Consider the following 17,883-nt stretch of genomic DNA (forward strand, 5'->3'; position numbering starts at 1 on the left):
TAAAATAGTCTATAATTCTTCCATTTACTGTATCACAAAATTCTTCATAGATTTTTAGATATTCGTACTACACCAATTACATTACCCTGTATTTATAAACAATTGCAAAAAATGACATATACATAGGCCGGGAGATATTGACACAAAATTTCGGGTCATTTGTAACAGAATGGCGGTTCTACAGAGGTCTTATTACGCAATGACTAAAAGAAAAATGATGGTCAGAACTCAGAACTCAGAACGCTGGTACCGGCGGACTAGTCGCGTGGGCGTTAGTCGAACTCGTCGGATAAATAGCGAAAGTCAAACGATTTACAAATCTTCGCTTTCCGCGCTTTCCGCTACTTTTCCGCTGTATGGCGACCATTTGGAATCGTCCGAAAAGTATGGCATGGCGATTTTAGTAAATGGCTGCACGACGATGGTTACCTGTGCAAAAGTGAGCCCGGTACAAATGGTTGAATTGTTTTTTTTTAAATCAACGCATTCACGTCGGTATGGCGGACTGTAAGTCACATCGTAACTGTATGGCATGACACTACCGCCTACATCTTTTTTAAGGGCTATCGGTTAAAATTCTAAAATTTTTGTGTTACAAATCGTTGGACTTTCGCTATTTATCCGACGAGTGTGACTAACGCCCACGCAACTAGTCCGCCGGTACCAGCGTTCTGACCATCATTTTTCTTTTTGGCATTGCGTACTAAGACCCCTCTAGACCGCCATCCTGTTACAAATGGCTCGAAATTTTGTGTCAGTATCTCCCGGCCTAACATGTGCAATGTGTAAATGTGTTGACGTTCCAGCTCTTCTTAATATACCTATATAGGTATCTGAGACACTGGGTAAGTGGAATACCTCTATAAGTGAAACTACATTGCAGGTCCCTTGATGTCTCACTTAACCAGGTTTCACTGTAATGTATACAATATTTTCACTGCTTCTATAAAACTGTTAAAGTATCTGTATAAAAATACATTAGGTACAATATAAGTAGGTATATAATATGCAGTTCCAAATTTTTTGTGCAAATCTACTCTCCAGTGATCTCTCTGTTGATGAAACGTTATCCAAATTCGTCTTGTCGTTAAAGTGATTGACACACGCACATGAATAATATTACTAGGATTTTATATCAGAAATATGTAGTTCGTTAAAAAAAGAATATTAAAAAATTATTTCCCGACCAAATATTCCGTTTAATTTATGAACATTCAATGCTTTATAATCGTCATACAAAAGTGTACAACTTATATGGCCCACAAACGGTCATGCCGCATGTGCAATGTGCATGCTTGTTAAAATTCCACCAAAAACGTCAATTAGATATAGTTTTGACGTTTGTTTGACAGTGGGCATGTCATGCCGCATTACAGTTTGCATGTCAAGCCGCATGACATGACACATGACAGTTTGCATGTCATGCCGCATGACAGTCTAGGGTCCGTTTATCGAAGTGTAGCCGATGTAAGACGCTACAAAATGTAATTGTATGGACGTGAATCGCTATAACGCAGTGGGTAATGCGCAATCCTTCCGATGTATCTGTAAGAGAAATAATATAAATTATTTTAATTGCTCTAGAATTTTATATTGTTGTAATAGTGTAGTAATATTGTTCAATATGTAGTTATCTGATGGAGGTTTCATGCAATTTTTTTGAATGCATTTCGAGTTAAAGTTACTTTTAGTCGGTCGCCAGTTTGAGGTTATTTTTATTGAATAAATAAAATTGTTTCGTTTCGTGCGTTAAATTTAAACAAGTTGAGAGTGTGTATGGCACGCATAAACCCTGTTTTATAATAATTCATTTATTCAAGCAACCAGGACTCATTTTGTTAGTTATAAAAAAAAATATTAAATTATTAGTTTTGTGTGTAGGCGGGGTGTTTATGGTATGCAATTACAATTAGTTGACGTATGTATGTCTGTGTGTACGCACGCGTTAGACGGGCAGCTCGTCGTGCTCCTTCTCCCGCTGGCGCACCGCTACGGCGGTCTCCACGAGCAGGTACAGGCACTTGAACTTGTCGCGCTCCATCGGCTCCGGCGCGTGAGTGCCGACCACCTGACAAATATACAGTATAATAAGAAAATAAAAGTGTTAATACTTTTTAACTATAATATTAATAAAGAACAGAAAAGAATTGCTTTGGTTGTCTCCACATTTTCTATAACTAACAATCTCTGTATCTATCTATACTAATATTGTAAAGTTGAAGACTTTGTTTGCTTGAACGCGCTAATCTCGGGAACTACTGGTCCGATTTGAAAAATTCGTTCGGTGGTAGATAGCCCATTTATCGAGGAAGGTCTAGGCTATATATCATCGCGCTACGACCAACAGGGGTGGAGCCACGGGGGTGAAACCGCGCGGAGCAGCTAGTATACAATATTATTGGTCGTGGAATAGGTTTTATCGTGGAAATAGAAATAGAAAGAATCTTTATTGAAAAAGTTTTAATAATACAGTTTATATATTTGGAGAAACTAAAATCTGTGTTAGTTCAAACCTGTGTTTCAGGCTTTAGAATCCCCTCACAATTTGCACAAGCGGGATCGATGTCGGTTTTTCTTTGACTACGCGAGCGAAGCTATAGCAGTGATAAATAAGTGTGTATGTAGCGACAACTCGCTCTGAATCATGCACAAGCGTAATGTTTTTTGCTACAGAGCATATATACAACTTTCATCGGGGTCGTAACGGCTGGCCAGTTGAGTAGACTGGTCCTCCTTTTTCTATGGAGGAATTCCACTTCTTGCCTACACCTGCGGCACATCCCGGACACTATTATCACAGTATTACCATTATTTCCTACAGTAAGGAATCGCCTTTGATGTCGCGCGATGCCGCCGCCAGCGTAGGTAATGACGCTGCCACACGAAAATACGCTAGGGTTGCAACAAATGGGAAATAAAACAATTGTGATTATTAATATTATGATGAAATCTTTATTCATATGTACATTCAAAATAATTGCGATTATTAAATCTGATGTAATTATTTGTTCATAAATATATAATTACAGATATTGCACTGCTAAATATTATTTACGTGGACACTTTATTTTTGGATGTTCTTAATTGTATATTATAACATTTAACTAAGTAATGCATTCGCATTGGGATGTACAATCTGATTAGAAAATAATGAGGACAACATATATACATAGCTTTGATTTTAATTCAACAGATACAATTAATACAATCTTTCTGAAATATTGTTTCCTTCTGGGATTTCAATGTAGATTTACATCCGTAAACCGAACAGTTTGTGCGCGCCATAATAGAATATGTAAGTACCTATGTATAATAAAATTATTACACAAAAAATACGACTGCGTCATCCTTTCGCGCTAGGTAAAGCAAACTAAGCGTGTTTGCTTTACGCGGCCCGCGTCGCCCGACCCCCGCCAGTTCCCCTCCGTTTCTCTGCACAAGTACATTCGTCGCACTACTGTAGGAAATAATGGTAATACTGTGCTATTATCGTTTTGACAGTCACACTGTAGAGACTGCAAATGTGTGTGTTAACGCTTTATGGTTGGCACATTTGTGATTAGCGTAAAAATAAATTAGCGTTTTTCTGATGAAATACATCCGTAAACAGCACAAAATCTAACCATTTTCTACGAAAAACGATAGTCACAAATCCAAAATAATAAAATTACTTAAATCAATTTGATTAATGTCACAGTTAATGTTGTCAATCTTCTTATATCGTATCGTATCGTCCTTGTAGAAAAATGCGGACCATTTTTAGCCTGATCTTGCGGGGTGAGGTAAGTTTAATGTTGGCGGGAGGCGGAGTGTCCGTTCTGTAGCGTTTAGCTACTATTATGTATTCTGTGCCTGCAGTCAAGTGTGTACCTGCAGGCGGCGCCGCAGCGGGTGCGGCAGCTGCGGCAGGTGCGCCAGCTGCGGGTGCCAGCCGCCCGCCGAGCCCTCGCCCGCTTCGCTCGCTTCGCCCTCCGCCACCGGCTCGCCGTCCATCGTGCGCACCGTCACCACCGCCGCCGATCTGTAAGGAAAACTTAATTAGATCACAAATGTATACATTTTTGGTGAATTGATCCGTGTTCGATATGTTTGTGTTTCATAAAGACATACTACATTATTTTTAACAGATAAAAATATAATGATAATAATCGGAAAAAAATAAGCTGTTTTAATTTATGATTAATTACATACATAAATGTTGGACAATTATAGGTGACGGAAATAGCACGGACCATAATTAATTTTATTATAGCAAAACATACCTCATAACACCAGGGTACATCTTTTGTATCAGCATGTTATATTACCACAATGCAGACTCGAACCGCGCATACGTCCTGACCCATAACGTAGCAACTCGACTGTACCAGCTCAGTCCCCTGGCGCACGACAAGCAGCTCACAAACTGTAGATGGCTGATCAGTCCCCTGGCGCACGACAAGCAGCTCACAAACTGTAGATTGCTGATCAGTCCCCTGGCGCACGACAAGCAGATGCCTGATCAGTCCCCTGGCACGCGGCCGCCAGTCCCCTGTCACCCGCCGCCAGTCCCCTGCCACCCGCCGCTGGGCCGGCTGCTTACCCCCTCGCGGCCGGGTGCACGTCCTCTGCGTAGCGGATGACGGAGTGCCACACGGAGGGGTCGTACTTGACGTCCTCCTCGCTGACGGCGCCGGACGAGTACTCCTCGTGCTCGCCGTCCGGCGCGGCCGCGTCGCCGTCCGCCAGCTCGCCGTCGCTGCGGTACACCAGCAGCCCGTCGCCGTAGTCGTGGTCGCGCCCGCGCTCGCCCTCGCCCTGCAACACAACACACTGTTAATATACACAGTCTCTGAAAAAATATAAAAGAACCTATCTTGTAATTCTACATATACAAACATTGTACTTTTTATAATAATATTGTGCTTATTATAATAAGTGAAGTCCCGTGTCCCCGTAGTGGGGTAGGGGGCAGATGCATTATTCATACATCTGTTTCACTGATCGATTTTTCTTTAGGGACAAGTAGGTGATCAGCCTTCTGTGTCCTGCCAGACCGAGACATTTTTTTTTTTTTCGTGTCCACCGGGAATCGAACCCAGGACCCCTCGGTTCTACGCTCACGCGTCAACCACTGTACCGAGGAGGCGGTCATAGCATAGGTCAAGCTTATTATAATATTGTGGTATTAATATTTGAAAACACATCTTGTTTCATTGTTGTAATAGATGCCCTTTTTATATGAACTCGAAAAAGTTTACCATCATTTGAAAGTAGATGTTGCTTTTATAAAAATCACTTTTTGTTACCACAATTTTATAGAAATCACTACACACAATTCAAACATACGTAACTGAAAATCAGTACAGCAATACATTTAAATTAATGGTTGCTTTGCTGACGGGGAGTGCTTTTTGCCACTTTAGCTATTTTTTTTTCTATTCTGCGTGTTAGATAATAAAATTTATATTTTTAAATGGTAGCAAATAAAACGCTTTCTATTCTATTTCTTTGTCACCACTGCTTTTTTTTTTCTGTTCTGTGTGTTAGATAATTAATAAGTAATAACTCAGGCCCCGGAATCACAGACACAATAGAAAATCTATTGTGTCGTGGACCGATCGGGCCGTTCGGGGCTCAATGCGTTAAATTTATACTTTTAAGGGCCGATTTTTCAATCCATGGATAAAACTTATCCGCCCAATAAAGTATTACACGATAATATTAAAATGTCACCCGTAAACTGTCAAATACGGCCATTTTTGAAATGGTAGTTTAGTACGTTATTCGACGAATAAGTATTAACCAAGGATTGAAAAATCAGCCCTAAATGGTGGCAAATAAAACGCTTTCTATTCTATTTCTTTGTCATCACTGCTTTTTTTTCTGTTCTGTGTGTTAGATAACCAGATTTATATGTATACTAGTGGTCCGCCCCGGCTTCGTCGTTCGCTATCTCTCAAGTTGGATCGAACTGCACATGGTGCGAATTTTATTATAATCGGTTAAGTGGTTTAGGAGTCCATTGAGGACAAACATTGTGACACGAGATTTATATATATTAAGATTTAAACGGTGGCAAATAAACCGCTTTCTATTCACACCCGCACCCACCTCAATCTCGGTGCCGTCCCACGAAGTGACCACGAGCGAGCTGGAGCCCGCGCCGCTGAGCTGCTTGCGGCCGCGCCGCGATATCGTGTAGTGCAGCGGGTCGTGCCCCTCGCGCCGGATCATCTCCGGCAGGATGCGCCGACGCGCGTTTATGAACCAGTTGCATACCTGGTTTATGTGAACTTGTTACAATAACACAGAATAATTGGAAAAATAATAGCTCAATGGCGTGTACACAAGTAAGAAGTGAAACTTCTTTATGACCTTATTTTTCAAAAAATAATTTACTATATGCAAAGTTTTACAGAAATACGTCGAATCACGCGTGGTAGGGATAAGAAAAAGATGGCGCGTAATGGAAAAATGTTACACTAAATTTTTTTCCAACCCCGATAAAGAAGTTTCACTTAAAAAATCAATAAATCTACAAAACTAAATCAATAAAACTACAATTATCTATACTAATATCATAAAGCTGAAGAGTTTGTTTGAACACGCTAATCTCAGGAACTACTGGTCCGATTTGAAAAATTCTTTCGATGTTAGATAGCCCATTCATCAAGGATAGACTATAATATATAATCACGCTAAGACCAACAGGAGCGGAGCTGCGCGGGTGAAACCGCGGAGCGCAGCTAGTAACAACTAAAGAGCAGCCAAAAGCAAGTATTTATATAACTTGTGTCAGTCTGGAACATAATCCACATCACAAATTCACAACCAAGTATGTATCATCAAAATCTGTCCAGTGGTTTTCATGTGAAACAGGAACAAACATACATCACATATAAATCCTCATAAATGAACACACTGTCACATATTTTATAATATTAGTAATACAGGGTGTCCCAAAAAGTAGTGATATACTGAAGCTGGGAGGTAGAGGACTTAGAGGGCTATCCGAATCACCCCCATGTGTGTTATGCGATTTTTCGTATTTTCGGAGTTATTACATTTTTTTCAATTTTTCATCTATCGCCGAGTACGATGAGATTTTTATTTATGGTGACGTGAATTATTGCGCTAGATGCTTGTTTTTTTTTTGTGTGGTAAGCTGAAAGATAGGCCAATTCAGTATGGTAACATTTACTATCGTTAGATCTTCGAATGGAATAAAAAAAAGAATTAAATGCTATGAAAGATAAAATTACCCAGTATGTTCATAACTTCAAGGGCCCATAAAAAAATAAAATCACATAAAAAAGGTTTTCCATTTGGCTTTTAAAAACTTGCTCTATCGATCAGGTAGCTACCCTAAAAATTTCATTTTATTATTCTGAAGGCTTCAATCGAAAAATTGAAATCTAAATGTGGTAAGTGCAAAATTTTTATTAACATGATGATTATTAAAACCAATAAATAGGTGTTTAAAAATGAATTTTTTTTAAATAGCCCCGCTGTTGCTCAATGCAAGTGCGACATCACCGTAAAAAGTTGTCTTTTTAATGTCTGAATGCTCTTTTATCATTTTTAATGGTTTCTTCTGCTACTATGAATTTCCGGGTTATTTCGTCCAAATTGTGGCAGTCTCTCGTCTTTGTAGTATCCCCACGGAAAAAATTCAATAGGGTTTATGTCCGGAGACCGTGGAGGCCAGGCTAAAGGGCAAAAATACCCTGAAAGATGGATTGGTCGTTGCAGCCTGCGCATGCGCCGGTGACGCCTGCTTTAAAGCCTGGCCTCCACGGTCCCTCGAATAAACCCCATTGATTTTTTTTCAATGGGGATACTAAAAAGACCTCGGCTACTTGAGAGAATGCCCCAATTTGGACAAAATAACCCGGAAATTCATAGTAGCAGAAGAAACCATTAAAAATGATAAAAAAGCATTCAGACATTTAAAAGACAACTTTTTACGGTGATGTCGCACTTGCACTGAGCAACAGCGGGGCTATTTAAAAAAATTCTGGTAATTAAACACCTATTTATTGGTTTTAATGATCATCATGTTAATAAAAATTTTGCACTTACCACATTTAGATTTCAATTTTTCGATTGAAGCCTTCAGAATAATAAAATGAAATTTTTATGGTGGCTACCTGATCGATAGAGCAAGTTTTTAAAAGCCAAATGGAAAACCTTTTTTATGTGATTTTATTTTTTTATGGGCCCTTGAAGTTATGAACATACTGGGTAATTTTATCTTTCTTGGCATTTAATTCTTTTTTTTATTCCATTCGAAGATCTAACGATAGTAAATGTTACCATACTGAATTGGCCTATCTTTCAGCTTAGCACACAAAAAAAAACAAGCATCTAGCGCAATAATTCACGTCACCATAAATAAAAATCTCATCGTACTCGGCGATAGATGAAAAATTGAAATAAATGTAATAACTCCGAAAATACGAAAAATCGCATAACACACATGGGGGTGATTCGGATAGCCCTCTTGGTCCTCTACCTCCCAGCTTCCGTTCATCACTACTTTTTGGGACACCCTGTATAATAAATCATGTTTTCATGCTAGAAAATGACCTAAGAAAAAATATATGCTTTAATAATTATAACTTGTTTTTTATTTTTTAAAGTTTGTTCATCCTTTTGATTGATTCTATACAATCATTAAATCATATTAGCTTTGCTGTGAATTGTATAAAAATATATCATGTATCTATTAGCTAACAATTTACGACTGTCTAAATATGTACATGTATATTTAAGTATTTATTTCCAAATAGTATAACTTACTTGCAACACAGTTAAATTGGCTTCCTGACTGAGCGTCAGTTTCTCGGCATCGCTCGGGTACGCGTTGTACCGATGTTCATACAACCACCTCTTAAGGATTTTCACCGAATGCTTCGGTAGATTGCCACGCCTCTTCCGAATGATGACATGATGACCCTGGAAAATAAAAAATAATAATTTATTTTAATTTCTTGCTTATGCAATAAAGATAGACAATATTTTATTGTTAATTTGTAATAGATATTTTAAAAACTTTCATACTACTTACGGAATTGGATACAATTCCGAAAATTTATGAGTAGGCCTTAAGAGGGGGCATAAAGCAAAATAACCAATCTTCTATTAGATTATACGTGTAATATTCAAGACCAAATCTAAAAAATAAAATATATATCAAACTAGATGATATGTTCAACGATTCTGTTTAATCAAAAACATAAAATATTAAAATTGACTCGATAAAAAAAAAAATCACCAAGTTAGCTTTAATTTTCACACTTTTACGTTTTCTACTTGACATGGTAATACTTATTATGATCTTTTTTCATAAACAATTATATTAAAACATTTGCAAGATATTTGTCAGAGCATTTTGTGTAATTACTTTTAGTTTTGGTTTTATCTGCGATAAACCACTTTTATCGTGACAAAACCAAACGTTTATCACGAGAAAAAAAGAGCGCCAAAAGTGGTTTATCGCAGATAAAACCAAAACTAAAAGTAATTACACAAAATGCTCTGACAAATATCTTGTAAATGTTTTAATATAATTGTTTATGAAAAAAAAATCATAATAAGTATTACCATGTCAAGTAGAAAACGTAAAAGTGTGAAAATTAGAGCTAACTTGGTGATTTTTTTTTATCGAGTCAATTTTAATATTTTATGTTTTTGATTAAACAGAATCGTTGAACATATCATCTAGTGTGATATATATTTTATTTTTTAGATTTGGTCTTGAATATTACACGTATCATCTAATAGAAGATTGGTTATTTTGCTTTATGCCCCCCCTTAATAATGGATGTATTATAGACGAAAATAAAATTTAACCAACACAAATTATATTATATACGTACAAATTTAGTTACGTTTAGTTTTAATAGTATTTTCTAGTGTTTGATTTTACGCGAGTATTATACATTTAGAAATTAATTTTATAATTTAACGCGATTTAGTAATTTTATTTATGGGAACATAATAAAATGAATAAATCGCGTTTAAAATCCGTTAAAAATCTTTAATTTCTACCAGTTTAATGAATACACATTTTCTAATTTGAATTCTCTTACCTGAGGCTGCGACGTGGGCATGCCGCCATAGGAGATGGTGATTCTCTTCCTGTCTGATTCCCCATCGGTGCCGGATTCATTCTCGTCCGTCGACGACGTCGAGGGGAAACGGTCTCGCGCTGAAACCAAACACGCATTTTATTTACTTTTCTATTGCATACATATATAAATATGCATGTAAGAACAACTCCTCATATAACGCATGTGCAGCAGACATGTAACATTTGCTATTTGCTATTTATAAAATAAATACCTTTTTAAATTATTTCGTCGGGATATATTTTTAATTGTACTAAGGTCATCACAAAATGACTTTAATGTAATAAGATAGCTATAAAACCGTTGTACCTATAAAACATTGTAATACTATATGACTGCCTAGCATATGAAATCGAGAAGTTCTGAATCGATGACATTCAAGGAAGTCACTATGGACTAATGATGTTTAACCTAATTTCAATATATACCTAGTTAACTCTGAAGATTGTCTCTCGAATTTGTTGAGAACATGACATATTTAAAAGCACTGCATTGAGACATGAAATATGTTTATTGCAAATTTGTTGTTAGCAATCATAGAAAAGTTTTGTAAAGACCTATGTAAGTAGAAGGTATGTGTGCTTAGTCAATCAATGCACCGTATCTCGACAGCCGTGACCAACAAGGCGTGTGTGATTTAAACATCATGTAAAATAAATATTTTGAATATCTGACACAAATACATGCGGAGTCTTTTGAATATAATTTAGTTAGTGTCAACCTGAAGGTGAAATATATAACAAGGACTTCAAGGTGAATCATGATCTAGTTGCATCAAAACAAGTTAGTAGTATATGTACTTGAAAAAAAAGTTAGGAATATCCTGTTATTACTAATACTGGATAAATGGGTGTATCGTGTATGTTACAAAAATTGCTAAAGTTTTAAGTGCATAAATACATAGGTATGTGTATTTAAAAAAATCGCGATAGAACGCCTGATCGATATTCAATGAAATTTGGCAGGACAATAGAACTTAATCTGAAATAACGCATCTGTATCACCTAGAATACGAACGAAGCCGTTAGCGGAAGCTAATTAATTATATTAATTAGATACTCTTTGAATATTTTTAATGAGGATGTTCGTTTATAAGTTGTGATTATAGGTTGGTTTATATTGTTTGGTGACATGGTAATAATATAAGTAGTATATTTTAAATCATAATATTTCCGTACGAAAATGAAAATTACACGCATGTGTTGTTTTTGGACTACAAACTGAATAGTTTGATCAATGAGTCCCCCTCTTTGATGTCAAAAATACCTGTTCCTACTATTTTAATTCAGGAGACATGCTATGCCTGCAGTTGATTTATTACAAGGGGGAAATTCGTGTAAATGACAATGTAATTAATGTTCGTAGTCACGCATTTCTCGAAAATAAATGTGAAACTTTATTCAAATTCGTTTAGCAGACTTCCATTGCATAAATATTGCCCTCTGACACTCGCGACGGTCGCGCAAGTACAATGGGCTAATTAAGGCTGCAGTCTAGCAAAATTGCGTTTTCAACAAGTTATTTGACAATTTTTTCCCGGCTAATGAAATGATAAACTGAATTTTTTTTTCTTGTTTATCAATTAGTGTTATATACGCAATGCGCGTGAATTTTTTCACATTTATAAAGTTACTTTATGTTACCTTAATCAGGCCTTCAAGATAAGTCTCTTTCCCCCAAAGACATTTCGAGCTAAGTTTGTGCACTCACTACGTTGCAACCGATTACAATTTACACAATCTGATCAGCGCATTATTATCCTTATATAGTCGTTATTAAAAACTGCTGAATACAATTGCCGAAAAACTTATGATTTTCTTAATTAGAACGTTATAAATTCATTAAATTTCCCATTTTTTGCCTTACAAAATCTATTGATAAATACTACTAAAAGTTATTTTTTCCATTAATTTATTCGAGTTGGTTGAAGACCAATGAGTATTAATCCTTTAAAATTTTTTTTTTTTGAATTTTGATAATTCTTTAAATATTAAAAAAATATTTAAAATAATCAGGAAAAATCCTAGCGAATTTCTTTAGTCGCGCTCCTTGGGCCGGAGCGTTCTGACGTGTGCTCTACGCTCGATTTTCCTTCATACCGAAGTGAAAGTTGCTCTACTTCATTAAATTTAATATTTTTGTTAATTGATTATTTTTATCTTAGTTTTGTGCAAATATTCATATTTTTAAACATTTGATTTCGATATAGAAAATAAACGAAAAAAATACGCGTGTAACTACACTAGAAAAAAAATTATCTTCGAACATAAAGTTAATGAAACCAAATAGATTGCAAAGGTGATTGGCAACAATTTCTTTATTTTACGGGGTGTCAGTAAAGGGATGTATATTTCTTTAAAACTAAAGTAAGCTCATATAGCTCATTTTTGAAGTTCCAAAAATGTTTATTTTTCGTTTGAGAAATACGAAATATAATATAAACTTGTATTGAGAACTTGAACTTCCCAAGTTCATCCGGGGAAATCCCCATACGGGGAAAATGATTTCTTTACTCCAAAATTATATGCCGAGGTGTTTTAATTTTTTCTTCTAGTCATTTTCAACGTAGCGGCATGTTGTTTGATTATTAATTTTGTAACTTAAATACAGGATGTTGGTTTTATATTCTGATCTTACAGACGCGCTGACAAATTTAGTCCGCCATTTCTAGTTTAGTTCACCAACTCTAAGTACCAATATTAAAACGAATGGATTATCATCACATTATCAAAACTCAGATGTAATGGAAGATCACAATAACATAGAAAATTCAGTGGGTGTTGAGAACTAAACAAACAGAAGTAACAGAGACGCGAAGAATAAAAAAAGAGGACGAAAACGATAATTCGTTGATGCTTTCCCTTTTCGACGTATTGTTAGGGTACATCACCAATCTGCAAAAAACAAAACTGATGATTCCCAATTGCTGATTAAAAATGAAAAAAAATAATCGACAACAGTGGTGAAAATTTGCTGATCACAATGAAACATCCTTCAGTGGTAGCAGATTTACTCATTTAAAATGTATCGGTGAACAGCGTAAAGGAGAGGAAGACAGGAAAACATTATGAATGTGGATGGTGGATTGTATACAGGGTGTAATCGTTAAGTATGTGCAGGCGATTATGACGTTATTATTGCAGGTATCAAAAAACTTAAAACTGATATCGAAATTACTTTACCTAATGAGCAAAATGACAATAATAACTTTTTAAAAGTATAACGAGAAATATCTAAAAAATTTACTTTATACACTCCCATATCAAAAAGGGAAAATGGGACTAGTAGAAGTTAAATGTCTAATTCCGGCAAAAGACATGAATGCGGAAGATGCGGTTAAAAAAAAATTTAATATTTGAAATACAATGCAAAAAATAACACTTTTGTCATAGATAAGAATCATGACTATTTTTTCCAAATTCAGGGACAACTAAACGTTGCAGAAGCAGAAGTCTGCTTATTTGCTGTTTGGACTGGAGTGAATCATTCGTTAAAAATAGAATATATAAAAAAGTATGTAACGTTTAGGCAAAATAAAATGATGGACCATTATCAAGATTTTACATAAATTGCCTACTGTCAGAATTGATTGATTCGAGACTTCAGCATTCGATGCCCATCAAGGACCCATCCTATATCATTCAAGCGATTGAAAAAAAAGAGATAAATCCAGTGCAACCGATAAAGCATCAGAATGCTAGCAAAAGATTTATTAGGTTTATCAATATAAATCTATATATTATACATAATATAATAAATCTGTAGAAGACGCGAAGACTGACATCCGCGCGGACGGAGTCGCGGGCGGAAGCTAGTCAGAAATAAATATATTTTGTTTTCATTTGCGTATTTTTCTATTTTATAATTTTTTAACACAAACATTACATTTTTTTTATTATATACAAAATTTGTTTATCCGTTTTATTAGTTAAACTGAACAACTTTCACTAAGAAACTTAGGTCAAAAAAAATGTATAGAGTTATACATTTTGTATGGAAAGCTTATTTTTTTTATATTTCGTCCAAATTTCTTTGTAAAAGTTGATCAGTTATATAAACATGAAGTTGAAGATCAATCAGATCAATAGAAAGTATTCGCAAATTTTGTGTACTGATAAAAAAAATCACCCGGTGTAATTTTCACGAAAATTGTTTCAAATTGTCATTTTTGGTACTTATTACGAATATTAAATTATACAAATGATTTAATTTTTAAAAATTAAGTGGAGCAACTTTCCCTTAGTACATTTGTATTATTTACATATAGGATGACAGGATGCATTTGTTTGCACTACTAGACCAAGCCCTTAATTTGAAACTATTTTGAGCGAGTGACATTAGGCGTATAGTCGCCGCATCGCCTGCTTCGACGTTCTATGGACGATTAATAGAATCGATAAGATTTTGCGTTTGGTCAAAGGATAAATTATTGGCAGTACTTTTAATTGATACTAGCTTTCCGCCTGCGGCTTCGCCCGCGTTTTCAAAAAAAAACCCGCATAGTTCCCGTTCCCGTGGGATTTCCGGGATAAAACCTAGCCTATGTCACTCAGAAATGATGTAGCTTTCCAACAGTGAAAGAATTTTTCAAATCTGCCAAGTAGTTTCGGAGCCTATTCAATTCATACAAACAAACAAACAAAAAATCAAACCTTTCCTCTTTATAATATTTGTATGTATGTATGTATGTATAGAAAAAAGAAGTAGTAAATGGTAGTATATTGCTAGACAGCTAGAGCTAATTTTATTTATGTTGATTTACTTCATCTGTTATGATCTTAAACACAAAATCTACTTGACTGATAGTAGTAGTCTACACTAATATTATAAAGAGGAAAACTTTGTTTGTTTGATTGTAATGAATAGGCTCATAAACTACTGGACCGATTTTAAAAATTCTTTCACCATTCGAAAGCTACATCATCCTCGAGTAATACAGGCTATATATCATCATGCTAAGACCAACAGGAGCGGAGTAATGCGGGTGAAACCGCGCGGCACAGCTTGTCAGTTATAATTTATCATTAGAAAATATTATCTTGACTGAGTGACAACCTAATTTGTTTTCTTTCTGTTCAGGAAAAGCCTATGCAAGCAATGTTTATTAGACAGTTAGGATTTTAGGGAATTAGATTATAATCTAACAGTTTACTTTTTACAATCTTACAGCAACATAGATAAGACAATCAGAAGTTATGTAACAAAAATGCAAGTATGTTTTGTGTCTTTAAACATCTAATAAATTTTGTTATCAGTCACCTAATTTTAAGCAATGATAACTTTATCTTTTCAAGTTATGCAGTGCTGTTGACTTTTTGGAGATAATTAAAAAAAATCTCAAAACAATTTAAACATAAACAAGCCAGAAAATATTATTGATTATACCATTAATACATTTTAAATATTAGATTGATGTCTGATGATGTATGGAATGATATGTATTTAAAACTAAAAATAATAGAAAAGTCATGTATGAAGATGAAACATTTTGAAGATTAATAGGAGTATGTATTTAAACCTGTATTTACTATTACTAGTCTAATATCATATTAAAACTAAATAATATAATATTAAAGAAAATAAAAGCTATGTAGTACAACTTTCTTGAAAAGAATCTTAATAAGTAATTATATACAAATTTAGTAAAATTACTTATAGAATTCTGAAAGATGTATGTTCGTGCGATATGTATATTGTATATAATACTACATACTTATAAATATATATTTTCATGAATAACGACCCCTTCACAAATCCTTGTAGCTGTTTTTGAGCTGTTTTTTGTGGGTTAATTAACATGGTTATATTCACTCTTTAATTGTATAAATAGATACAATAAATGAGAAGAACAATTTATGTTTAAAAAAAAGGAAAGTTAGATCATGAATTTGTGAATTGAACAATTACTATGAAGTTTTTAATTAGTATCAAAGAACAATAATTAGAATGCCTATAATCTATTGGCCTATACTAATATTATAAAGCTGAAGAGTTTGTTTGTTTGAACGCGTTAATCTCAGGAACTACTGGTCATATTTGAAAAATTCTTTCGGTGCTAGATAGCCCATAACCCAAGGCTGTAGGCTGTATATCAGCACGCTAAGACCATCAGGAGCGGAGCCATGCGGGTAAACCCTCGAAGCACAGCTAGTTAATTATATGGTAATATTATGCCAAAATAAATATATGGATACAAACAAATATAGTATGCATTGAAAACTGGAATTAAAAGTTCAATGGACCCTGAAATGCAAATCTTTACGGGGTAACTTGTTATCAAACATCAACAAGCCGGCCGCGCCCCCTAGCGGAGCGCGTGATTAAACTTACACCAAACCGACGGCGATAAAATACGACCCCGCCATTTTGTCTCCATGACCGCTGTCAATTTTCTGTCATTACGACATTTTAAAAGTCATCAAGATTCCAATAACGAATTGTAAACAAACAAAATAAACAATCAAAAATCTGTCACAAACATATTGCCCATGCAAAGAATCGTATAAAAAGGTCACATACCCATTATCGATTAGCTTTCCTTGACGACACGTACAAGCCTAAAAATAACTCGTGCACGTGCCAAATTACACTTCCTTAAAAGTTCTCTCGTCTCAATTATCTTTAATAAATGTAACTCCCACAAAATGAAATTAAGTTAAACGGTCCTTGCAGCACTTTTAACGCGGATCTCGGTTATCAGACAGCGTAACGAGCCACAGTTACAGAGCAATGTGGCGCATTGGCGCCATTTTACTTTAGTGAGATCGAACACCTAGGTGACGTAACAGACCTAGTTTTTAGCTGAAACCATGCACAGTCACTCAAAAACTATCGAAAAATAGATTTTTACGTAATTTAACAAGGAATAAATAGTTGTTTTTGTATTGATGTCACCTTGACGTATGTCAAGCTGACATGCATGGCGGAAACGTGGCGTCGTTTTAAGACCGGCTTTCTTACCTCCAGGCGACATTGACTGCTGTCTGTTTGAAACGCGGGCTTCTCTGATAATGTCTCTCGTTATTTCTCTAAGGTCGCGTCGTTGCTGGTACGTCATAGCGGGCCCGTGGTGTTGCTCTAGTGCTATACCGGCCGTAGGTGGTAACATCTTCTATTATTCCATTGGAAAGAAAATGTTTGTGCACTTATTCACATAAATAAAACGATCAAACATCACTTATTCAAACAAAATTGCTATTATAAACGTCACTAACACTAATAAATGGAACGGACGATTATGGAACAGCAAATCGAACTAAAGCGCGACTGTATTCACTGACGGACGGCCGTTTTGGGGGACGGCGGGAAGCACGCTACGGCGCCGCCGCGCAACTATCTCTTTCACACACATTAATAATTGTAGCTCTATCTCACTTGCACAGACAACGCTATGATGACAGTACAGCGGCGCTTGTCAAAACAAAGCGTGGGCTTGGCAATTATTATTTAAAATGTCAAACAGCCAAACATTAAAATTAACAATGCATTATGTATACTACTGCCATCTAGTATTCTCTTGAGAATTACTTGAATCGTCTAAATTGTTTGAATTATATCACACGAATTAATTGTAATAAGATAATGAATTGGATCGTATCATCGTAACTGATCTTTAAATAAGTTAATATTATATCGTCTGAACTCCAAACCCAGTTGAAACTTGAAACATAGTTAAATTTTATTCTATGATAGATTTATCATATATGTACGTCTGTACGTACATACGTATTACAGAGTTACTTATAAAAAAAATCTTTAAAACACGCTC

At 35.4% G+C, this 17,883-nt stretch overlaps 1 protein-coding gene across 3 annotated transcripts; it reads right to left on the reverse strand.

Moving 5' to 3' along the window:
- Window positions 1-1,401: 1,401 nt before the first annotated feature.
- On the reverse strand, window positions 1,402-17,425 carry LOC149902025 (uncharacterized). Of its 3 annotated transcripts, none has more exons than XM_090110763.1 (8): window positions 17,076-17,425; window positions 10,077-10,195; window positions 8,785-8,940; window positions 6,094-6,261; window positions 4,649-4,797; window positions 3,871-4,021; window positions 1,943-2,068; window positions 1,402-1,545 (listed from the first exon to the last, which is right to left on the reverse strand). In XM_090110763.1, the coding sequence occupies exons 1-7, from the start codon at window positions 17,221-17,223 to the stop codon at window positions 1,946-1,948; spliced, it is 1,014 nt and encodes a 337-aa protein (XP_089966889.1). In that variant the 5' UTR covers window positions 17,224-17,425; the 3' UTR covers window positions 1,402-1,545; window positions 1,943-1,945. The 3 variants fall into 3 exon arrangements, with proteins under 3 accessions (XP_089966889.1, XP_089966888.1, XP_089966890.1); XM_090110762.1 differs by having other exon boundaries at window positions 4,583-4,797; XM_090110764.1 differs by lacking the exon at window positions 17,076-17,425 and adding an exon at window positions 16,635-17,066 and having other exon boundaries at window positions 4,583-4,797.
- Window positions 17,426-17,883: the final 458 nt, after the last annotated feature.

Source organism: Colias eurytheme, chromosome 16 (assembly GCF_061535395.1).
Source record: "Colias eurytheme isolate Ceu_HAF_F1 chromosome 16, ilColEury1 Martin Lab GWU primary, whole genome shotgun sequence".
Classification (NCBI taxonomy): domain Eukaryota; kingdom Metazoa; phylum Arthropoda; class Insecta; order Lepidoptera; family Pieridae; genus Colias; species Colias eurytheme.

Excerpts from the sequence above, each read along its gene's own strand:
- LOC149902025 (XM_090110762.1), bottom strand. The coding sequence starts at position 17,223 with ATGTTACCACCTACGGCCGGTATAGCACTAGAGCAACACCACGGGCCC. Across the intron at positions 10,196-17,075 it reads GCAGTCAATGTCGCCTGGAG|CGCGAGACCGTTTCCCCTCG; the intron begins GTAAGAAAGCCG and ends GTTTGGTTTCAG. Across the intron at positions 4,798-6,093 it reads GGGACGGCACCGAGATTGAG|GGCGAGGGCGAGCGCGGGCG; the intron begins GTGGGTGCGGGT and ends GTTGTGTTGCAG.